The 25,801-nt window shown below is 34.8% G+C and overlaps 1 protein-coding gene across 19 annotated transcripts in view; it reads left to right on the top strand.

Moving 5' to 3' along the window:
- The window catches only part of LOC112046519 (potassium channel subfamily T member 2), a 97,488-nt gene that overhangs the window by 18,640 nt on the left and 53,047 nt on the right, over window positions 1-25,801 (top strand). The window contains exons 1-2 of one of the 19 annotated variants that reach the window (XM_052890903.1): window positions 10,384-10,509; window positions 14,968-15,119. The exons of 16 other annotated variants lie outside the window; for them this stretch is intronic. In XM_052890903.1, the coding sequence (XP_052746863.1) occupies window positions 15,046-15,119 (74 nt within the window). In that variant the 5' untranslated portion in view covers window positions 10,384-10,509; window positions 14,968-15,045. Of the gene's footprint in view, window positions 1-10,383; window positions 10,510-10,549; window positions 10,629-14,955; window positions 15,120-25,801 lie in introns of those variants that run through there. 2 more of the 19 variants (XM_052890904.1, XM_052890905.1) reach the window with 2 other exon arrangements.

Below are 25,801 nucleotides of genomic sequence, written 5' to 3'. Positions count from 1 at the left end.
TTCCGAACCGGTGGTAGAATCTTTACAAATAGTCAACTGACGTGTCAAAAGTGCTTGTAAACTGAGCCTACTTGAAATAAATGATTTTTGATTTGATTTGATTTGATTTTGATTTCGAAAGTGCTTGTAAAGTAAGCCTAATTGAAATAAATTAACTTTGACTTTAACTTTATGTTTGTTGTTAAAATTGTTTGAAACGTGTTCTCGTTTTACGTCATAATGTCAACTTCACTCAACATAAAACATTACAACCTTACTGTGTATTTATCTTTGAAAATTAACCCTACCTGTATACTCGTATGTACATACACCGAAACGAAATGCAACTCAAATATCACGAAGCACAAACAAAAGTCCGCACTCCCCTGCCGTGTAATGTTATAGGCACATATTGAAATTAGTCGAGTCCATTACATTTATAACGAGTCAACAACAATAATAATTCATATGCCCTGTGTAATATAATATAATTATGTATAATATATATATGTATATAATAATATATATCTTGTTTTTCAATTTTTTTATTTATTTGGTTAACCTTACATTTCTTAGAAGTTTTATAATTTATAAAAGAAAGTCGGGTTTGTTACGACAACTTTATCTCGAGATCTACTAGACCGATTTTCATGGTTTTTGATTCGTTGGATTTGTATCCACCAAGAATAGCAGAATACATCTTAAAAACAATGAAAACTCGACGAATAAATAATTATGAAAGATGAATAATTTGTCAAACATTTGTTGTCCATCCTGTCAAATACTGTATATGCCAATAAGTAATGATTGACATTTATATGTGCGTTCAAAAATACTCACAAATTATTTACGCGTGCGTTCATAAATTTATTATCTGTAAATTAAAGTTTCTGTTTCCGAAAACAATTTCTAAGATTTATTGTATAGGTTAACGAATGCATAAATGTCTTTTTATGTTGTCTATGATTTTTCCAAGATAAAAGTTTTACATACGTTTAAAAATCAATGCCACTTTCGTTGTAATTTTAGAACTCAAAAACAGGCTCACCTCTCCAAATCTAATGTTTAGGCTTTGTTCGGACTATTTAGTAGATGGCTTATGTGAAGTTTGCACAAAATATGTTGCTAAGTATTACATTACTTGTAACAAATGAATTCAGAAGTAGGGTAGGGAAGAAATTCCCTATCCCTACCCTTACACTATCCTACTCCTACCCCTACCCTACCACATCAGTCGAAGCGAAGCTTGACCGGGTCCGCTACTATATTAATAATATTAAGTCTTTACCTATGAAATTGCCTTTCAGAATGAAAAGGGTTAGGCCAATAGTCCACCACGCTGGCCCAATGCGAATTGGCAGACTTCACACACGCAGAGAATTATAAGTTTTACGACATGCAAAATATAATGTAATAATAACTTTTAATTCATCTTTAATTTGTCCACAACGGGGACAAGCCAACATCATTATGATTGGTGTGTTTGTTCATTTCCTTGTTCGTTAAGCTTGTTGGTAACAATACAAAAAAAAATATACAGCTTCAAATGTAACTTCGCCGTTTTGATGCACCTTTTGCCCTAGAAGAGTGATAAAAAAATGTATTGTTATTCAAGAAATTAATTAACCTACTTTTATTAAGCAAATTAATTAACCAGATCTTTATTTAAACATCATATTATCATCTCCATATACTTTTATACGGGGGTACACCTGGATTCCCTGGGTTGTATGGGCCTGTGCCCCCCCCCCCCCTTCAAATAGTGGCAACATTTTTGTTCCATTTTCATGGTGCCGTTTAATGGATATGGAATAGTGCCAATCTAGTATTACATCAATGGCTTTGTGGCACTTAAGTATTCTGATGGATGTTCACTTCGGCTCTGCTATTAACTGTCAAACTTTTACGTAACAAAAATATTTTTTACAAAATTACCCAAGGGAGTAACAGGAGACAGTTTTAAAAAACATGTCTTGTTCGTACTCAGTTTAAAAATATATATTAAAAAATACACCAAAGATGCCCAACACTCTCATGTATTTTCCGCCCCATAATATTACATGGAGTACTAATTAATTATGCAGTGGATATGACCCCTGCCTCCGATTCCGGAGGGTGTGGGTTCAAATCCGGCCCGGGGCATGCACCTCCAACTTTTCAGTTGTGTGCATTTTAAGATATAAAATATCACGTGTCTCAAACGATGAAGGAAAACATAGTGAGGAAACCTGCATACCTAAGAATTTTCATAATTCTCAGCGTGTGTGAAGTCTGCCAATCCGCATTGGGCCAGCGTACACTGTTACATCTACAAAACTGGAAATAGTGAATTTCACAATAGCACTATGAGATAGGAAATATAAGTATTATTTGTTAAATTAATTAGTACAACAACAACATTATCAACCCATATTCTGCTCACTGCTGAACTCGAGTCTCCTCTCAGAATAAGAGGGGTAAGGCTAATAGTCCACCACGCTGTACCAATGCGGATTGGCAGACTTCACACACGCAGAGAATTATGATAATTCTTGAATTCTAAAACGGTGAAGGAAAACATCGTGAGGAAACCTGCATACCAGAGTATGCAGGTTTCCTCACGATGTTTTCCTTCACGTGATATTTAATTTTTTAAAATGCACACAACTGAAAAGTTGGAGGTGCATGCCACGGGCCGGATTTGAAACCACACCCTCCGGAATCGGAGGCAGAGATATCCACTGGGCTATCACGGCTCACTGGGCTATCACGGCCTAACTAAAGACATTTTTCGGGCTACGCCGATCGTCTATTTATAAGTAAGTGTACAAGTAAACATTCAACATAATCTCGGTAGTGTTTATCAGATGAAACAGAATAATAATTTATGTTAGTTAAACGTTCAACGAACGTATGACGTTCGTAGGATCAAAGCCGCAACATATTCTCCCTCGAGACCCTCGTATGTGAAATAATTACTGTCTTAAAGTACTGATTTGCCAGAGGAATTCTGAAATAAGATTATAAGATACCTCACAGGGTTCTGTGCAATATATTTCAGGCAGGTTTGGACAAAGCATGTATTCGGTCTATGTACGGAGCGCACTTTTTGGATAGCTGCAAACCCTTATTCTAAAAACTTGAAATTCTCCCCCTACCTAGTCAGTACATATATCAAATGCTTCTTTTTGTAAAAAAAAAACCCTAGTCTATTCTCTGTTCACACCAACAACGCAAATCTGAGAACATGCCGCAAAAATAAATTGGTTAGACCCCCCACAAGATTGACAATATATGCCAAGAGTTCTTTTTGTATGGCAATAAAAATATATAATAAACTTCCTAACTGTCTAAAAGAGAAGCCCTGGTCCAATATTTAAATATAAAATTTATAATTTATTATTAAAAAAAAGCTATCCATAAAATAATCGTGAATGTCATACATTCACGATTATATTAATGTATGACATTCACGATTATTTTATGGACATGGACATTTCGTAACATTTGAACGAAAAAATTTAGTTTAATTTTTTCGTTCAAATGTATTTAATTATTTAAGATAATTCATACACCAGTTATGGTAAAATGTATAAAGGCTCAAATCTATAAATGTACCATCATGTTAAACCTACATTTTCATGAATAAAATATCATTCATTCATTCATTCATTCAGATTAATCAATAATATACAGATGTAGCGCAATCAAAGAGCAAATTCAAAAAGTAATACATTCTCGAGTCAGTACGACACGAACCAGTAATTTTCAAATTATTCAAGAAAAATGGCGTCTTATGTTTTAAAAACCCACGACTGATGCACCTCACTACCCCGCATGCATAACTTCACATCCGCGCTGTCTTTCCCCCCCGTCGCCCGCATATCATGGAAGTGTAATAAACGAACTTGCCAAGCTATAGTGTAGTGTAGGTAGATTTAGTAGGCTAGAATTTATTGTTGCAACTATTTTTAACTATCTTCTGGACAAGGTCAAAAATCTTTTAAAAGATACGACTAAATTTACAAATGTGCATATGCTGAAATGAAAAAGGAGAGCCGTGATAGCCTGGTGGATATGACCTCTGCCTCCGATTCTGGAGGGTGTGGGTTCGAATCCGGTCAGGGGCATGCACCTCCAACTCTTCAGTTGTGTGCATTTAAAAAAAAATAAATATCACGTGTCTCAAACGGTGAAGGAAAACATCGTGAGGAAACCTGCATACCAGAGAATTTTCCTAATTCTCTGCGTGTGTGAAGTCTGCCAATCCGCATTGGGCCAGCGTGGTGGACTATTGGCCTAACCCTTCTCATTCTGAGAGGAGACTCGAGCTCAGCAGTGAGCCCAAATGGGTTGATAACGTGATAGCTGAAATAGAAGGAATACTTTTTGGAATATCCAGTGCAGCGTCGCGGCAGTGTTACACTCCCACAATAATCATGTTGTTTATTTTCTTAACCGACTTCAAAAAAAGGAGGTTTTTCAATTGGACCGTATATACTCGTGTGTGGAAACCCGTTGGATATATCGTGGAGTGCTTTGAGACACAATTTACATGTCGGCGAGGAATTCTTTTTAACGTTCATCAAAAACCTTTTAGGGCAACATTGATGTATTATGCCCGCACTTCAAGTTAGCCAACACGCCGCACCGGCCAACACTTTGGCCAACACGCTGTCCAATACGTTGGCCATAATGTTGTGCGGTTGTTTTGAAACAACCACATTGGTAGCCAACGACTTACTAGACATGGGCATAAGTTACTAGACATGGGCATAAGTTAGTTATTTCTGCATATCGCCTCCAAAGAGTAAAAAAATCTTTTGTAGGTTTGGGTGTACTCTATAACAAGATCCCCAAGACTGTGATGGACCTGCCAATGCATAGCTTTAAGCAATGTGTTAAAAAACATTTACTTAGTCGAGGTTACTACAACATTCATGGGTTCCTTAAAGATAAAAGCGCTTGGAGGCCATTGGATCAGCTTCCACCTTCACACAGGAAATAAACTATAAAAAATTGTAATTGTTATCAATTGTAAATTATAATACAGTATGACTTTTTCAAAAGAGCAACTGTTGAAATTCTTGCCGGTATCTTCTCAGCAGAACCTGCCTTCCGAACCGGTGGTAGAATATTTACAAATAGTAAACTGACGTATCAAAAGTGCTTGTAAACTGAGCCTACTTGAAATAAATGATTTTTGATTTTGATTTTGAACGAAGAGCAGGCATCATAGGATTGGCCAACGAATTGGTCCACATATTCGTCAACGTATTGGCAAACGTGACATAACGCACAAAATAAATAACGAGAACGATCCTCGTGTTGTAATAGAATTTCGGTCGGGGCGGAAGACAAAATACTTTTACATCCGTACCAAGTAAAAACCCAAGTAACTGCTGATCAACGGAAGTGCGAGCGGGGCCCAGCAATGTAAGGGATAATATAGTAGCATATACTGCTTTATTATCCCTTACATTCAGTAGAGTGCATAAGGTTGTCGATCAGGGAAGAAAATGCACTAGTAAGACAACTTAACCAAACTGAGAAAATCTGCATTAGGAAAAACATCTCTTATGGTATGCAATACTTTAATATGAAGTCCACGCCACTGTTTACAGGCGTATTTTCACTAGGCGATACTTATCGCTCAACATTCACGTATAATTAGGGATCCCTAGAACATTTTGTACAACTTAACTGCCACAATGTCCTACAAATTTCGTGGTACACTATCTCAATCCGACGCCCTGAAATTTAATTTCCTGGTAAATCAGTTAGCTACCAGAATCAAGAATTTTCGTAAATAAAAAGTTTGATCGTCTCATCGAGATGAAGCTACTCACGAAAAATTTGCTTTATAGTAATCAGGTGTACAAAATGTTCTAAGGATCCCTGACTAGTTGTGGACCAATGTCCCACGAAATATGACTCGTCCAAACCCGTAAGCGTCGATTGAGACTTCAGGCGACATCGCGCGGAACATGTAAATTTCGTGTCGAGCGACACAGTCGCGCGACTAGAGCCGGATTAATATTCGTCTGACGTCTGTGACGCATCAAAACAGAATCAGTATCTTAACATCTTGTATGCGGCAAATCAGAAGCCATCACGACATGTCACAACACATACCTAAGAGAGCTGTTCGTGCGATATATAAAATGGGGCCTAGAGAGTCGTTAAGAGAAAAATTTAAAGAAATTAAAGTAATGACTGTGCATAGTCAATATATATATGAGAATTTAGTACATAAAAACACAGGCAATTTTAAAAGAAGGTGTGATTGTAATAACATTAATGTCAGAAATAAATATAAATTGTTGCACACCATACTAGATTACAAAAAATTAGTAATTCTTTTAAGGGCAATTGCATACGTTTTATGGGCTCTTCTCGGACCAAGGCGCGTTTGGAACCCTCGTAACTTTAATTTTAAGTTTTCGAATGATTATTATCACCATTATCTTAAGTTTAATTAAGTTTAAATTAATAATTAAGTTTAATGAAAACCTGACGTTTCGAAAGAGCTTGTAAACTAACCCTATTTGAAATAAATGATTTTTGACTTAAGTGTAAACGTTTTCATATAAAATGTATGATACGGATTCTGTTCTGATGCGTCACGACACGACACATCAGACAAATGTAAATTCAGCTTAATATCCCATAATTAAAACGCGGCTTTAATTTCACAGTGCGCAGGCTAGCTCTATACTTACGTCTGTAAGTATAGAGCTAGCCTGCGCGCTGTGAAATTAAAGTAATTGCTGACTTACAAACAATTGCTGAACAAACAGTAACTTTGTCGGCTAGTGGTAAAGTTTTCGCGAGCTTAGTAGGTACTAGTAACTATCAAACAAATGTATGATAAGACTATATTCTTTTTCTTATTTCAATTTCTTGTTTCAATCCTATCCAATCCAATAATCCACACCCCTTTCGGTGTGGATTTTCATCCTCCTCCTAACAAGTTATCCCGCTTCCATCTTAGATTGCATAATCACTTAGAATCAGATGAGATTGTAGTCAAGGGCTAACTTGTAAGTAATAATAAAATGAAAAAAAATTGGGAATTTTATTGTTTGGGTCCTTTACGTTGTAATAATGGCGGACGCCGGCGACTTTTTCCGCGTGAATTTCAGTATTTCAATCCAATTCAATTCAATCCCGCCTGAACCATTACTTCGAGGGGTTTAAAAAGTAGCCTCTATGTTGCTCATATTTCCCACTATCTGCAAATTAACATCAAGCAAGATTGCAGGGCTAACTTATTTACTTATTTGCACATCATAAAATAAAAATAAAAAGTAAAAATAAGAATAAGAATCATTTATTTGCAAGAAACATTACATTTAGTTATACAAAGATATTCTTATGTATTAGGTAATAATGTTTCACCATTAATAGGTATACAAATGTCTATTGTTTAATTAATTAAATTAAAACTTAATGACATTAAGTTTATAAAAGAAAAAGAGTTTTATGACATTAAGTTTACAAAAGAAATATAATTAATACCATGTTTTGAAGCATCAGGATAGAAGTAGGATTATTATATATATGTATTTATATTATATATAACAATTTTGTCTTTGTAAAACAAAATATCAATATGTGTAAACGAATCAGAGATCTAAACCCCCGTCTTACTAGACACGGGCATAAGTTAGGTATATCTGCTTATCGTCTTCAAACAGCAAAAAAAACTTTCGTAGGGTAGGGTTTCGTAGGTACTCTTCTAAAACGAAATCCCCAAGACAGTTATGGACCTGCCAATGCATAAGTTTAAGCAATGTGTTAAAAAATATTTACTTTATTGAGGTTACTACACCATTGATACAGCCTTAATGATAAAGATACTTGGAGGCCATTGGATCAGCTTCTACCTTCACACAAGAAATAAAACTAAAACAAAGGAGATGGTCCATTTCAAGTCCGCTCTTGTACCCCGTATCATTAAAATTTTAAAAATACAAGGATTTTATTAAAATCTAAATAAGAGAAAAATTCTAACTAAACTTACTTAACGTAACTTCGTCCGTGTGGAATTTAGTTTTTCACAAATCCCTCGGAAACCATGGATTTTACCGGGATAAAAAGTAGTCTATGTGTTAATTCAGGCAATAATATATATTAATACTAAATTTTAGCTAATTCGGTTCAGTAGTTGAGGCGTGAAAGAGTAACAAACATTCATATCATCAAAATCATCAGTTTTCGCAAATCTCGGGAATCCATGGACTTTTTCAGGATAACAAGTAGCCTATGTGTTAATCCAGAGTAAAATCTATTTCCATTCCAAATTTCATTGAGAATGCCAGATCCTGACCCAGTCCTAACTTAGAAATTTGCGGAAAATGTAAATGTACTAAAAATATCCAATTTTTAAATATATGTTTTTAATAAACTATTTTTACTGTTAAACTCCGGAATAAAAATCTGCCAAAAAAGAAATTAAATCCATTTCGTTATTTCCTCGTAGCAGACATTGTTTACTTATTTTTTAAAAACCTTATTTCGACTTTGGGTTCGAGCCCTCTAAAGCGTTTTTATTCCATTTTAGTCACTTTAGGTTCGAAAGAGCTAGAATCCAGAGCTGCGAAGTCTGATCAAAATGTAAAAATAAACTGTCATAACACTGTCAAATTGTCAGAACACGTAATAGACACCTCGAATTAATTTGAAAATAATAAAATCACAAAATACAATCGTCGTGATTAGTCTTTGTAAATGCACAGGAACTTCATAATAAACTGCACATACTTAACCTTAAAATCAAACTTCAACTTGGATTTATTTTTATACCCCTAGTTTTGAAGGGTTAAAAGGTAATATTTGTTTAATAGTACAAAAAATCCAATAAAATGATATATAATATATTGTTGCAAATAATTTTTTTTAGTGGGTTAATCTTCTATACATTATCTGTCATTGTGCTTTCGCATTTATAATATTAGTAGGATAGTAAAGTTGACACCCCTACGTGAGCGCGACGGGCGACAAAAACTTAGATTTATTTTTATACCCCTAGTTTTGAAGGGTTAAAAGGTAATATTTGTTTAACAGTACAAAAAATCCAATAAAATGATATATAATATATTGTTGCAAATTATTTTTTTTAGTGGGTTAATCTTCTATACATTATCTGGCATTGTCCTTTCGCGTTTATAATATTAGTAGGATAGCAGTTGGCACCCCTACGTGGGCGTGACGGGCGACAAAAACTTAGATTTATTTTTATACCCCTAGTTTTGAAGGGTTAAAAGGTGATATTTGTTTAATAGTACATAAAATCCAATAAAATGATATATAATATATTGTTGCAAATCATTTTTTTAGTGGGTTAATCTTCTATACATTATCTGGCATTGTCCTTTCGCATTTATAATATTAGTAGGATAGCAGTTGGCACCCCTACGTGGGCGCGACGGGTGACAAAAACTTAGATTTATTTTTATACCCCTAGTTTTGAAGGGTTAAAAGGTAATATTTGTTTAATAGTACAAAAAATCCAATAAAATGATATATAATATATTGTTGCAAATCATTTTTTTAGTGGGTTAATCTTCTATACATTATCTGGCATTGTCCTTTCCCATTTATAATATTAGTATAGTCAAATAATGAATTCTGCGATCTCTTTTGAAGTTTCCTGTGATACTATTTTTTATTGAATCAAAAATAGTGATGAGACAAAGTGAACGATCATGATTCACTCAATATGTTCTGAACCAAAGTAGTAAATAATTTTAATAAATAACAGTTACATCTGTTATTTTTTTACGTTAGTTACGGCTGGACCGATTTATCTGACAGTTGGTGGAGAGGTACCTTAGAACCAGGAGAAGGACATAGAAAAAGGTACTTACTTAGGGTAGGGGTAGGCTTGAGTAGGGTATGGTGGGGTAGATGTAGGGTAGTGGTAGGGTAGGCGTAGGGTAAGGGTAGGGTAAGAGTAGGGGAGGCGTAGGGTGGATAATTAGCATACTAGTGCTATAACAACTGTAACACTTTTTTGTACAATAAATATTTTATTCTTAGAATTTTATAATAAATTTCATTTCATTACTCTAAATTTTCAAATCGGAAGTAATGGTACTCTCAGAGATCTGGGCAAATAGGTAAAAAATTGGTCAATTGCATAATTTACACAATTTTTCTTTCAACCGTCTGTCACCAAGCAATTTCTGTTCAAAATTCCTCTTTGAGAGTGAATGATCTGAGGCACTATTTTTTACCTATACAGAACAGGACATCACTATGACAATAAATATGGTATCATTATTTTACAAAGTGACATTAGCATCTGTCAGAAAATTCGCACGATTAATGATTATACTATAGCATAGCAGTTGGCACCCCTACGTGGGCGCGACGGGCGACAAAAACGCTATTACGCTAGCGCTACGCTATAACGCTACCGCTCAGTCTGATTCCGCGGGGCGCCGCGACGCCCGCCTTGTCTGAACTCAGTCCAAGTGATATTTACGCGACGCGATCGTGTTTCCTATCAGAAATAGTATTCCCCCAACAAGAATAAGATATCAAGTAACATGTATTTTACTTTCCGGAAATATTCCACGAACTAGGTCACAAAATATCCACATCGCGCCAATCAAACGGCTAGAATGTTCAATGACTTTAATGTATTACTCTGGAGGCATTAGGTACACGACACATTGAAATTAATAGCTATATTCTTTTGAACCATTCAATATATATTTTTTTTGTATATAACATACTCGTATATGTATACATGACTCAGTGATTAATCAATTTGTGGGAATTTTATGCAGAACATAAATTCAGTGGAGCGAACCTAAACATATTTGATTGTATCTGAAATCATATATTGAGGAGTTATTAATATTATTGTTGTAGGCAATTGGATGAATCTTAATATTTAGCAGTGTCGTGCACAAGGTATTTACGTAGGGTAGGCACTAGACATATTAATTATATAAACCGGAAACGTTTTACTAAAAATTATGGACATTTAAGGTGTCCCCAGGAGGTATATAGATTTTATATAGTGCATTATTGCATATATATAAAATTATATTATGCGTATTCAGTCACGTTTCCTCGGAAGTTTTATTAAGAAAGATACCAGATATAACGTATCATTAAGATTTAATTCAAATACTAAAACATTTATTTACAGAATAGTATTCACTTCCTATCAGACAAAGAACTTAAATAAAGCTTTTTTTATATAAAATCAAAAATGTTATTTTGTCAATTCGGTAAATTAGTGATTTGATGATTTTAATTTTTTTTTGAAGAATATTTGCTATTTTTATTAATTAAACGTAATATTAAAACTTACGTGATATTAGGTCGGAGTATGCCCGACTAGTTTCGGGAATTTATTTAGTAGCCAAGGGAATTTATTTTATACATAAAAGTCAAGACTGTTTAATTTATAGAGTACGTTAATAAGTGTTCGCGTCACAATTTTCATGTTTAGAATTTTGGCGTATCAAGAATTACGTGAACCTAAATATCTTCTTTTGCCAAAGTTTTGTTGTCATAATCGAGACGCGCGGGCGCGCGTCGACCCAAATTTACGCGTAGGTATCTTTTGAATAAAAGAGCTCAGAACAATGCACAACTTGAAGTACCTACTTTTGATAATAATAAAAAAGTTGTTTTTTTTGGTGATATCAACATTTTTTTTTTTTTTTTTTTAAATAAAAATAGTTTATTTCAGTAACATTAATCAGTAACAAAAAATAAAAGGCTAGAGTCTTCTTTTAAGAGTTGTAAACTCCTGTGACAGAAGACTCCGCTCTTCCATAACAAGCAGTAATACAATTTTTACAATTTTTGAGTTGTTCTCAACATTCATCAGTATCTTTTAAAATCATAGAGTAACTAGAGTAACCAGACAACAACAAACAACGTACTGAAGCCGGTGAAACTTATTAAATAAAACAAACCTCACGCGCCTCCTTGAGAACCGCATATAGAAACTTATTTCATAATTTGTATTTTAGTAAATATTCTATTAATATAATAATAAATAATTACCGATAAAAATTACTCCATCTTATTTTTTTACTTTTTCTAAACAGTTTTTAAAATAATTAAAAACACAAGACGCCATTTTTCTTTAATAACATTGAAGCGACACTTCGTGTCGTACTGACTCGAGAATGTATTCGTTTTTGAATTTCGTATTTGGAGCGGCTACGACACCGTCGTATTCTGTACGCTCCATCTGTATATTATTGATCAATCTGTGTTTAAAATATATATCACAAGCCTCCTTCAGTTTTTTATCATAAATCTGTCTGGCATCACAGTAATCTACATCATCATGTAGTTGATGTTTCTTGGACTCTCTCTCTCTCTTGGAACTCTTCGTTCTTGATTCACACTGCGAAATTACGGAATGCCCTTCCAGCTTCCAATATCCCTACCACCATGGGGCTCCTTCAAGAGTGAATAGGCACCTTCTAGGCAAGCGCCTTCTACAAAAGGCAAAGTTATGATTGCATTGCATTACATCTGCAATCATACATACAATCTGAAAAATGCTAATTTGACTAAAAATGTCAATAAACTTTTTACCCCTCGAATGAGTTTCTTTAAAGATAACAACTTAATAAATATTTTGACCAGTATCACAGAGTAACCATGAGCCTTTACGAGTAACGTGTAAAGCCGGTAAAACCCATTAAAAAAAAAACAAACATACAAACCGCACATACAAACTTGTTTCATATTTTGTATTTTAAAATTTAACACTAACAACAATTACGTAAATAATATAATAATAAATAATTACCAATAAAATATACTCCCATCTTATTTATTTACGTTTAATGAACAGTTTTTTAAATATTTAAAAACACAAGACGCCATTTTTCTTGAATAATATTGTAACTTACTGATGCGACGATTCGTACTGACAATTAGACAACGTATTCGTTTTTGAATTTCGTATCCGTGATGGGTACGACACCGTCATGTTCCGTGCGCTCCATCTGCATATTCTTGATTAATCTGTGACCAGTGTATAAAGTCATAAATTTTAATAATTTTTATACCAAGCTGTTAAAACTAGCAAGCCGAAAAGCTAAACACAATTGGATAGGACAGCCGTCCATGTCACCTCAGTTTATCTTGTAGCATAACAAAGTTTGGGCGCCATCATAGCTTTTATATCTTTTTAATCTAAAGCGATATTACATCGTCCAACTCAAATTACACAGTCCATTTACCCGTATGTGTCTTACCCGGATATTCATAATTAAATCAAAACATGATAAAAGTGTATAAAGTTGTGAACGTACGAGTATGTTTAAAAATCCAGCCAGCCGTCTTTATGAGCTTCAAAACATGCGTTATAATTTCACTTCTGGATTATTTTTCTTCAAACAACTTAATCCTACTAATAATATTATAAACGCGAAAGTTTGTATGGATGTTTGGATGTTTGTTACTCTATAACGCCGCTATTACTGAAGCGATTTAGTTGAAATTTGAAATGAAATAGATTTTACTCTGGATTAACACATAGGCTACTTTTCATCCCGAAAAAATCCATAGTTTCCCGAGATTTGCGTAAACTGATGATTTTGGTGATATGAATGTTTGTTACACTTTTACGCCTCGGCTACTGAACCGAATTAGCTGAAATTCGGTACTGAGATACATTATAGCATAGATTAGCACATAGGCTACTTTTTCTCCCGTGAAAATCCATGGTTCCCGCGGGATTTGTGAAAAACTAAATTCCACGCGAACGAAGTCGTGGGCGTCTGATAGTGAGGCTCTATATTTGTTCATTTTTAGTCCGTCCACCAAACTCTAGTTAACCAATGAACATCTGTTCATTAAAAACTATAATTTTTCGGATAATCAGAAATGTAGAATGTTAGGTTATTAACACAATGTATTTGTGTAAAATTAGACATCGTATGTGAAATTAATCACTTTTAAAAGTCTATCTTTTTAGAAACTTATTAGGCAAGAATGACAAGATTTTAGCTTGGTATTAAAAAAAAGTATACAATTGATTATTTTGATTACACAAACGCATAATCTAATCTATGATTGTTACGATAAGGTTACGCTACATTACTTCATGAACAGTTTAACTTCTCAACACTAATCACATTAATTGTCAACCAACGATTTTTTATACTAGATATGTTACGTGCCTACAAAATCACCGCAAAAATTATACAGCTATTCCGCTAAACGCATTATATATTTATGTATATATAATTTTTGCACTTCTTGAACACACATCTCAACATTTTAAGCAATGTTTAAGTATTATTTGTTTATATAACTTTCGTTGTTTAATAAGCGACTAAATTAAATTAAGACAATTGGCCACATTTGTCCGATTCAGTTTCGCAGCGCTAGCAACATATCTCTCTCTTATGTGGCAAGTAAAACGCAGAAAGAGAAGAATTTATTCAGAAATATCGAGTTAGTAAGTTCGATGTTGGAGCCCTGGTGAGCTTTCTTTGTCAACCAACATCAGGAAGTTTCAAATATTTTATTGAGATATTTCTGAATAAATAATCTTTTGAGTACTCCAACTCATGATTATAATTAAGATAATTTTTCATTTTAATTAAATATTAGAAATATTGGTTTGTTTTTTTATATATTAAGTAATATCAACTGAAAAAAAAAATCAAAAATCATTTATTTCAAGTAGGCTCAGTTTACAAGCACTTTTGACACGTCAGTTGACTATTCGTAAAGATTCTACCAACGGTTCGGAAGGCAGGTTCTGCTGAGAAGATACCGGCAGGAAACTCAACAGTTGCTCTTTTGAAAATTGTTTTGAAGATTGTTGTAATTAATTTAGATAGCTTTGTTTTTATCATTGTTATTGTCATTGTTAATTAGGGTACGATGGGACTGATACGTTATTTATAATAAAGGTCCCTTAAAACTTATACATTAAAAAAAAAAAAAAAATGAAAAAAACATATCTCTAGTACAAAAAATCGTTGTTGCCAACAGTTAATTTTATAGCGCCTCTATCTTACCACATAAGAAGTGTTAATAACGACATCTGAAATATCAAAGTGACATTATCATGGTCCATTAAGCATGACCGCAGCAGTCAGCCGGTATAGCTCATACAATTGCCTCACAGGATGGGACAGTTACGACAGGATACCAAGGTAAAGTATATTTAGTATGAAATATTTTGTTTAAACTTGTAAAGAACGACTGCGACGTTCAAAATCTCATTTTCAGAAAACTGAAAGGAGGATGGCGAAAGTGGGAGTCACACTCAGAAGTGTCGTACACTAATTACATTAGTATTAATTAAAACTATTATGTTTAAACAGTACAGACCTGAAAGGAGGATGGCGAAAGTGGGAGTCACACTCAGAAGTGTCGTACACTCATTACATTAGTATTAATTAAAACTATTATGTTTAAACAGTACAGACCTGAAAGGAGGATGGCGAAAGTGGGAGTCACACTCAGAAGTGTCGTACACTCATCATCATCATTAGGTGCCTTCTTCCAGCTGAAGTGTGGCGGTCATGTGTAGAAAACTCTTCCGGTCTTTTGCAGTATTTTTAAGCTGTGTATATGTTAACTTGGCCCACTCTTTGACATCATCTATCCACTCTCTCCGCTGTCTTCCTGGAGCATCTGGTATCTTACCTTCTATGATCAACCTGGGAAACTCATAAAGGGATCCCCGTTGCAGATGCCCGAAAAATGCGATTTTCCTCCTCTTAATGGTTGTCATGAGGCTTCGGTTACAATTGGCTCTTTTTAAAACTTGATCATTCGAGACGAAGTCTTTCCAGGAAATTTTGAACATTTTCCTTAGCCCCCACATCTCAAAAGCTTGCAACCACCGACAACACTCTTTTTTCAGGACCCATGTCTCGCACCCATATAAAAGAGTGGACCAAACATTTGTATTAATTAAAACTATTATTGATAAGATGCTTGTAAAAAAATATTGACATTTTACAGAACGGGAATCAAGATTACTTGTATACTTAGCATAGTAAAATTGTTCTACTTGTTGCCCGAGACCGAAGCGCCTTGTCGTATTTATAAAGCAATCACGCAGTTGTATGTCAGCGGCGGTGTTTTTCAGTATAAAATTCACATTTATTCGTATGCATAGATAGGGTACCTTCTAATTTTAAGGTATATCTTTTTTCTCCCTGCTTTTTAAGATTGGTTACCATTTGCTTTTTTCTTAGTTTAATCACGATTGACAACTATTAATGGTTTTCCATTACATACGCTACTTCTATCTGCTAGTCCCAAAATACATGCAACCTCGCCATTCTCTTTTTATCAGCCCTTGCGCCTACCATGGGTAAACTACGGTAGTAATTTATGGTGTTTGAACCATGAAGCACTTCGAAGTAGTTTGCCCTAAAATCCTCATTTATTGACCGAGTATATAACACTTTCTTTATTAATTTTCTACGGTTTCTTAACTTACGAGTACATGTAATCATTGCGAAAATGTGACTTAGATGCCTCAGTTGATCGTATATTTATCAATTTTCTAAGGTTATTATGAGGAACCGTTTCTTCAGTTACCAGGCCTTGAGCTCCGTGGCAACCTTTCGCTAGAGACCCTAAATAGTCTCTGAAATAAAATGTTTTACGGTGTTTTTCGAAGGGTTGCAGTGTTGTTAAGTGACTGGCGACTTTGGTGATGATGTATCTTATTATGAAGAGGAAAATTTAATAACAATACGCATTATTTAGGCTGTTGAGCTTCCAAGTTCCAGAAACTTTGAAACCTGCTAACTTCCAAAGCTAAACTCCGAACTCCATAGTATAAATATATATATATATATATTAAATGATTATGAAACATGGCTAAAACTCACGTGATATTACGTCGGAGTATGCCCGACTAGTTTCGAACCCATACGGGGCCCTTAGTCATGAGCTGGTTCTTGCATCGCGGCACGATCCAAACTGCGAAGCGGCTGTGCGACGCGCTGCTGCACGCATTGCGCGCGCGGAGAGGGGTTGAGTGGTGGGGAGTGAAGGTTCCGTTACACTCTCCGACGGTTCATTAATGTCATCTTCATTAGACTCGTCTTCTTGTAAGCAAACCGAACTAATGCTATCTTGTTCCAAGTTTGTTTTATGTGACAATGAAAGAAATAGCGGTTTCCACGCTGTGGGCAGCAACCATCCATGATCCCGATTAAAATTCGGGTGACGACTAATTTCTATCGCTTCACGTATCTTACGAGGTACTAGAAACTTTTCCCTTGACAATACAGAAACCTTATCAAAACGGATATAATGAGTCGTACCCGAAGCTAGAACATGCTCGGCTATTGCTGAACCGTGTCCACATTCTTCATGCTCCGTATGTGTTCTTTTATTCTTGTGGTGATGTTACGGCGAGTCTCACCGATGTATGATCTACCACAGTCACACGGAATCTTGTACACCCCGGGCACGTTCAGCGGATCCCTATCCTTAGGCGATCGCAGTATACTCTTCACCAGTGCAGGTGGACGAAACCGCGTCACTATGTCAAATCTCCGTTGGAGATAGTGGCTGATTTTGTCCGTCACGCCCTTCACATATGTTACGTAGTATAAATATATATATATATATATATATATATATATATACCTATTTACCTTTACCTAACAAATTTGCCGGATTACAAAAATGATTAAATTTAATGTACTTCCCTCGTTGGTTAGCTAACATAATTGAAAACGTAAAGATTGCCTGCTTTCACACTGCAACTGTGAGATTTCCAGGTATAAACAGTTGAGTAATGTTATTTAAATACCCTCATCAGTTATTTAGTCGTCCAGTATGTCAAATAAAAGCTCATTTTATCTTTAATTTACTGTATTAAGTTACCTTTGATCGATATGGTTTCTTAGATTTTGTATGAAAAATGTGTTTGGCCGCTATTTGCAACCTACTTGCAGTGTATCAATATTATCTATCATTTATTTTATATCACTATTAAATAACAGATGTGGGTGTACATTTCTAATGCCGGCTCTTAGACCATGATAGAAGAATAAACTGACAAAGTTCAAGCCCTCATAAAATGAGGTACGTCTGTCTGTCGCTATCTCTCAGTCCAGTAGTTTTGTTGCAAAACAGACTTCAGATGTTAAAGAGCAGAGACGAGATACTTAGGGCTCCCACACACGGGCCACCGGCCACAACCACAAAACGCCGCTACCGGCATATTTCCTGTACTTTTCATACATTTTATGCGCCATACATGTTGACGCCAGTGGCCGCCACACGCTACAATAGTCGCTGCTCGCTTCTTGTGGCCCGCACCGGCCACTAAACGTCGACACAAAACGCCGCAACACGCCACTCGTGCGATTATGATACTGCATATATGGGTTAAAAAAGTAGCAGCCATCGACCACAATTGTCGACCACCGGCCACAATGTCGTGCGCTTCAGCTACTTTTGTGGCCTTTTTTGCTTTCTGTAGCGGCGTTTGTGGCTGTCGCGCGCTTCAGATACTTTTGTGGCCTTTCTTGCTTCCTGTAGCGGCGTTTGTGCAGTGTTACCAACTCTCGAAAATATTTATCCCTAAAGTTTGTGTCTAAAACCCCTAAAATCGCCTTAATTATTAAGATAAAAATAATTTTAAATCATTAAGAATATATCTTAATGACTAAGAAATAGTTGTAATATGTTTTAAAAGTCTATATTTAATACAGACAAAATATTACGTCTTCATCTGAAGTTACAGATATTTTGTAATCATACATATTGACATTGAATAAATTCAACATTTTTTTTATTGGATGAAAATTGTCGCCAGTTGCCACAGAGTGGTTGTAGAATAACATATTATACGAAATATTAAAATTATCATAAATTTAAAAATATTAAAGAGTCAAAAAAATCCCTGAAAATACCCCTAAAAATTTCAGACCCCTAAAAAAATCCCATCTCATTTATTTACCCCCTAAATCTGGGGAAAACCCCAAGTTGAGAACCCTGCGTTTGTGGCCCGTGTGCGGCGACACTTCCCGCGTACGTGGTATGGAGCGACTGACTATTGTTAAAGCAGACTGAACTTAAAATGAATTGCTAATGTACTAGCGGTACAGTACAATATTTAAAGTTGCTCTAACATTAAAACATTTTACATAGAATGTGTTGTGGCGGGTCACTTTTTAAATTTTTCAAATATTTTAACAAAATATAATACATTTGCTAAAATAAAATTCCCATTTCGAATATAAAACCAAAGTTATTCATTCTTACCGCTTGTTAATTTTCATTACCACAAGGGTAAACCATGCTATAATGACTTCTTTTTGATTTTTAAATAGTTCCATTTTGATTGGCTACTGAAATTCAGGCTTCCTTATTAAGAGATAAAATTTAGGAGGCCAATCCGAGACTAAATGTAAGAGGACACGCTCAATGTTAATTAAATATATTACGAGCACTTACCAAGTTTTGCTAATTATTTTATTTTGGTCGTAGAAAAAGTATTGTATATTATTATATAATGTAATACTACTAGTATGTAATGAAAAATTACAATGTAATCTAATATATTAAATTCTCGTGTCACAGTTTTCGTTGCCATACTCCTCTGAAACGGCTTGACCGATTTTGATGAAATTTTTTGTGCTTATCCGGTATCTATGAGAATAGGCCAACATCTATTTTTTATACCCCTAAGGGTAGGGGTAGGGTAGGGGTAGGGTAGAGGTAGTTGAAAGTTTACATCGAGTTTCACGCGGATGAAGTCGCGGGAGTCCGCTAGTTTATATATAAATTTATGATATAAAGTGTATGTGTATGTGTTTAATGCATAAAATATACTTAGGTCATAATCAGAAATCATATTAAAATTAAAATAAACAACTAAATTATTACCTAATGTTTCAAAATTTCAAAAGGAGTATCCTACTTCTTTTATCTTAATTCCCTCTATAAAATTGATATTTCTACCGCACAATCCACAAATTCCTTTTTATTTATTTATTTATTTATTTATTTGGACCACCAACAAAATTATATGAACACATATAAAATATTTTACAAATAAGGGTAGCATAACACATATAATTTTACTTATAGGTAGCCACAGCATGCAAAAAGTATAGGTCGTACGAATAATAGAAATTAAAATTGACAAATAGAAAGAAAAAAAACAAAATATAAATTTGAATTTTCACATTTTGACAAAAACCAAAAGAAAAAATTTAAACGAGAACTTTAAAATTTTAAAATTATAAGTGGAGAGAGAATTACATGTTTATAAAATGAAGAATGATTATGAAGAGAATTACAATTATACATTTTACAAATTATGAATAAAAATTATAACAGTATGGCTTAATTAATTAATTATACATTGGTAAAATAATAAAAACATAAATTAGGTATTTTTTAAGTCACAACTTATGATGAGAATATTACAGATCGAATTATTGAACGGAGCTCTTAAGAAAAGTTTTTAAAATTTTGGATTTGAAAAGATGCAACTTGTCACTGTGTAAGTCAATGGACTTATTTTTGGCAATGAATTCCCTGTAGAGTTTACAAATCCGGGGTAAAACTGAGTGGTTTGTAAACTCTACAAACCACTCAGTTTTTGTCGATCTAGTAAAAAGATTCTCAATTTTCTACGAAAAGCAAATTATAGCATTTAATTTCACAACTATGTAGGTTTAAGGCGCACATAAGTGGCCAGCCATGAATTTTTGATGTTTGGTTAGGGTGGCCATGTGTGCACAAATGAAGAGACACTTAATAATATCGTTAAAATTCATTATCAACCTAAGTCCTCATTAGCACGAGAGTTAAAAAAGCGATGGGTTAAACCCAGCGTTGGCGCTATTAGTAACGATTTTAATTTAATTCATGTTATAAGGTATTTCCAATGCCCTAAATTGAAAATGCAACACTGTTCAATAAAAAAACGTCGTGTTTTAAAAACGCTGTCATATGAACATATACTAGGATTTGGATTGTTATCGCCGCGTAGCAACGAGTTACGGTACGGACGGTTTCAGTGTGCTCGTGGCGTTCGAGGCGTCTACATCTCTTGTTGTGTAATTCTTTATGGGTTACTTGGGATAGGCGAGGAGAGTGACTTGAGTGGAAAAGGGGAGCGTTACTCGACTATCAAAGGATCCTTTAACCCTACATACATCGTTCACAAGTACGTGACTCCACTCAAGGTCATTCTCTGCCAGTGTAGTGTCTTATTTTGGTTACAGTTTGATTTGTTAATTAAGTTGTCCTGACAAGTGTTGTGAATCATAACCTTTGTTCGACATTAGTTTTCTTATATTTGTAATCACTTTTGAGTCCTATAATAGGATTTGAAAAAAAAGAGTATTTTAACGGACGTTCAAATATAGAATGAAGTTAAATGAAGTTCTATTTCCAACGCTCAAAATTGAAAATGCAACACTGCTCGAAAAAAAGCGTCCTATTAAAAGCTCTTGTGCGAATGAGGGCTAAATCGTTTAATAATAAATGATGAATTATAAAGTCAAGATGTGTAATTTTGTATCGACAGCACATGGACACTTGAATGATATGTCGCGAGTGGATACAATTTTTTATATTTATAATACATAGCAGACGCCGATATTACCCGCGTGGTTCCTGAGGGCCTAGTGGCAGTTTGATACTGTGACGATCACGTTAACGTAAACGCGAATTTCTAAGGACTTGAAACAGCGCCGTCTAATTTCGCTACTGCACAACTGTTTCAATTCCATATAAATTCGCGTTTACGTTAACGCGATAGTAACAGTATGAAAACATTAAAACAAGCGTGATTTTATTATTTTCAAATTATTTCGAGGTGTCTATGTTTTGACAGTTTGACAGTGTTATGACAGTTTTTTTTTTACATGTTGATCAGACTTCGCAGCTCTGGATTCCAGCCTTTTGAATCTAAAGTGATTAAAATGGAATAAAAACGCTTTTAAGGGCTCGAACCCAAGGTCGAAATAAGGTTTTTTTAAAAAGTACACAATGTCTGCTATTCCCTCAGACCAATTATAGAAGGACCTGTATCGCACTCATAGTCACGAACAAAATTGTCTGTCATTTTCTTAGGAAAACGAGCTTAGAATTGGTATAAATCTTATAATAAAATAGAAGTTTTTTCCCGTTTTTTACTCAATTCAATTACACAAAAGATATTTTTACGGAGCTCTTTAACCGACGAACACGATTACAACTAGTTAACGTCGACACTATAGAGACAGTTTCTATAATCACATTAGATCGTTGATCATATACTTTGACAGAAAAGTAACGTCTAGCGAGGCAGGTCCTATACAATAATTGGTCTGAGGCTATTCCACGCGGACGAAGTCGCGGGCTTCCGCTAGTTCATAATAAAATGGGATCTTTGCGTGTGAACTCATCTAATAATATGATTACGCACACTAATAAATGTATTAGCCTCATGAAGTAGCCTAACAAGGAATATCGCAATCAATTACGATATTTAATCGCTGTGCAAAGTTATCGATTACGACTTATGCCTACCTTAAACAGTTAATGTGATTAGAGTGAGTAATCAATCATAAAATAATTATCACATCAAAGAAAATCATAATGCGATTAACGATCCATTAAAAAAATATTGACAAACCTACCTACTTACTAATAGTTCCAATATTGGAGTAATTATTATTACGCAAAAAAAAGGTTATAAGGTTATTAGTTTTTTTGTATTAAACCTTTAATACAAAAAAACTAAATTGATATCACTTATGTGCGAGTGTTATTAGAATGTTTGATAAAAATCGGTTGAGCCGTTTAAAAGTTGTTGTTGTTGTAACCGAATGTCTGCAAATATAATCGAGTGGGTCTCAAATGAAAGCGCATTGAAAGAGAGAGTTAACTTCATTGTGAGTGTAATTAATAATTTCATGACATTCGGGGATTTTTCAAAATTTTCAATTTTATGTTATTACTGTCAGTTGGGTACTTAATGTAACATATAGACACTTTTAATAATTATAATATGTATAGTGTTTTAATAAATTGTAGTATCTGTCCGTCGAAAAAATAATTTTCTTAGCACTAAAATAATTTAAATATACTTTTATTACACAAAAAAGAGATAATTATTGTGATCCTAGAATTTTCGGGTTTATATAATTGTTGGTATTTATGACCGTGGGAGTCATTCCTTATCCCGGAGGACTAATAACCTGCTCTATATTTAAGTGGAAGTCCCATTAAAATCCGTTTAGCCATTCCCGACTAGTTTAGTAGTTAGTTCAGACTAACAGACAGACAAAATTTTTTAAAAAAGTTTATATATTATTAGTGACTAATAAACGTTTGAGCAAACACAATTATTTTGATATCACACATAGACACTTTTATTTACATGCATTTATAGGCTACTACAATGTATGAACGTTTTTGTTGTATTCATATACTAGCTAATGCCGCGCGGTTTCACCCGCGTAGTTCCCGTTCCCGTAGGAATACAGGGATAATATATAGCCTATAGCCTTCCTCGATAATTGGGCTATTTAACACTGAAAGAATTTTTCAAATCGGACCAGTAGTTCCAGAGATTAGCGCGTTCAATCAAACAATCAAACAAACAAACTCTTCAGCTTTATAATATTAGTATAGATAACGATTTTCTGTTCTAACATAGCAATAGCAAAAGGGAAAGGCCAAAATTACGTAGTTACATTAGCAAACCCCATTGTCTAACTAGTATTTATCACTATAGAAAATTACCTTCACTTTTAATCGTCATAATGTACGATATCCCAAGGGTGCGTGTCGGTGCTACCCTTGCACGCTTAGAGTTACTGCCACCCAGCAAAAAATACATGTTATAAGTCGTTACTAGTAACCTGTTTAATTATATAGTTTTTCTTTTGTAAATTGTGTAATTGCTGAATACCCCTTAATTGGATCTCAGCGGCGTCACCAGATGTTTTGGGGGAACAGAAGCATCCTCTGGTGGGTATCGAAGGCAAAAATATAGAAGGTGGAACGACTATCCAATAGGTAGTTGACTCGTATCAAATTTAATACACCGAACATTTTTTTTCGTTTTTAACTGAAATCCCACATAATGTACCCAATGTCTATTATTCATTAGTGTTGTTATAAAAAACAAAGTACAATTCACGGAGTTATAATTTTTACTTTAAAAAAATCGATTATTTTAAAACATCCTGTATTTTCAAACACCTACCTCATCGCGCGGTCACGTCGGCAGCCCGTTGGTCCCTTTAAGGTCATTCACTTAAACCTATTTCTTTAAATTAAATTTAATTTTTAAGGTTATTAACACGTAGCCGTATCTAGTGTCGGCAATTCTTAAAAGATTTTGATATTGCCGCGTGCATACTGCAAAAGAAAATAATGACAGTGCCGCCCGACTCGTCTATCCAAGGTAATAAACAAGTGAAATTCTGAAACTACGTCAAAGTTTAAACTTTATACTTACGAAACATGAACACAACAATGAAACAGAATGTTTAAGTTTTTCATCAATATTAACTTTTTTTTCGCTAGCGTGTGAATTTGCTTGAACTCGTTTTTTATAATAGGTAAGTTAAGGATGTATGTATTTTTTTGTTTTGTTGAGGTGACAGGGAGCTTATGTGCTTCTCAGCGAAACAAGTATATGAAGTCATATATATATAATATAATATGACTAGGGGAAACTCCGGACTACATCTACCGGACACGATGGCCTTAGCATTGTGCGTTTGAAATACGCGGGTTATCATCTTCCGAGAGTGCTAGATATGTTTTATTCCCTCTGTCTTATACTTGCCTGTCGAGATGATGAGAACTATAGTGATTCCGATTTTGAAGAACAAAACAGGCGATATATCAGATAGGTCGAATTATGGGCCCATATATCTCGTAACTGTTTTGGCCAAGGTGCTGGAGGGTCTTGTTGACTCAAAGTTAAGCGAAACACTTAATTTCCTCAATGCGCAGTTTGGTTTTCAGCCGGGCTTGCCGACTGAGCCTCAAGCAGATGGTCCGGTACTATACAAATGGAAAAAACGCCTGTTTCCTTCATCTCTCCAAAGCTTTTGACTTAGTATCATATGATGTGCTATGGAAAAAGATGAAGGAAGCAGGCGTAGCGCCAGAGTTGCTAATATCATGAGATACTGGTTTACAAACCGACTGAATAGTGTCAGGTTGGGAAAGAAGCTCTCAGATCCGTACAGGTTGCGTACGTGGAATTCGGGGTGAGGCAGGGGGGATTGACCTCGCCCAAGCTTTTCAACTTGTATGTAAATGGGCTGATCGTGGAACTCAGCAAATAACCAGTCGATATGGACAGACTTGAGGATCAGGTAGACATAAAAAGAGAGAGGAGAGCTTTGTCGACCAGATGCAACATGTTGGCCCGCAGGTTCGCGAAGTGTAGTAAGGATGCAAAAATTACCCTATTTAAGCATATTGCCAAACCTTCTACACCGCGAGCCTGTGGCTCAACTACACATAGAAGTGTATAAACACCCTGAGGGTGTACTATAATAAGAATCACGCATACGAAGTCGCGAGCGTCCTCTAGTGTATATAAAAATTCTTTTTACTTGGGCCTCTTTGCTCTAGTTTAGGCCAATCAAAAGTTTTTCGGCACATGTAATTACCACCGTTAGAGTTTAGAGTTTTCTATTCTGTGGTAATTACTGTGGGGACTGTAAAATAATAGAATTGTAATTAATAGTTACCGTTACTTGTATGAGGACAATTAAAACTTATAAAATAATTATTCATTGTCCTTGAATAGTTACAAGTGGCTATAAGGACATCGGGCTTAAAACATAAAAAAAAGTACATACTTAAGTGGGTACCTAGTATGAGTAGG

The sequence above is a fragment of the Bicyclus anynana genome, chromosome Z (genome assembly GCF_947172395.1).
Source record: "Bicyclus anynana chromosome Z, ilBicAnyn1.1, whole genome shotgun sequence".
Classification (NCBI taxonomy): Eukaryota; Metazoa; Arthropoda; class Insecta; order Lepidoptera; family Nymphalidae; genus Bicyclus; species Bicyclus anynana.
Note: the sequence above shows the minus strand (reverse complement) of the source record. Positions and strands in the feature narration are given on the sequence as shown.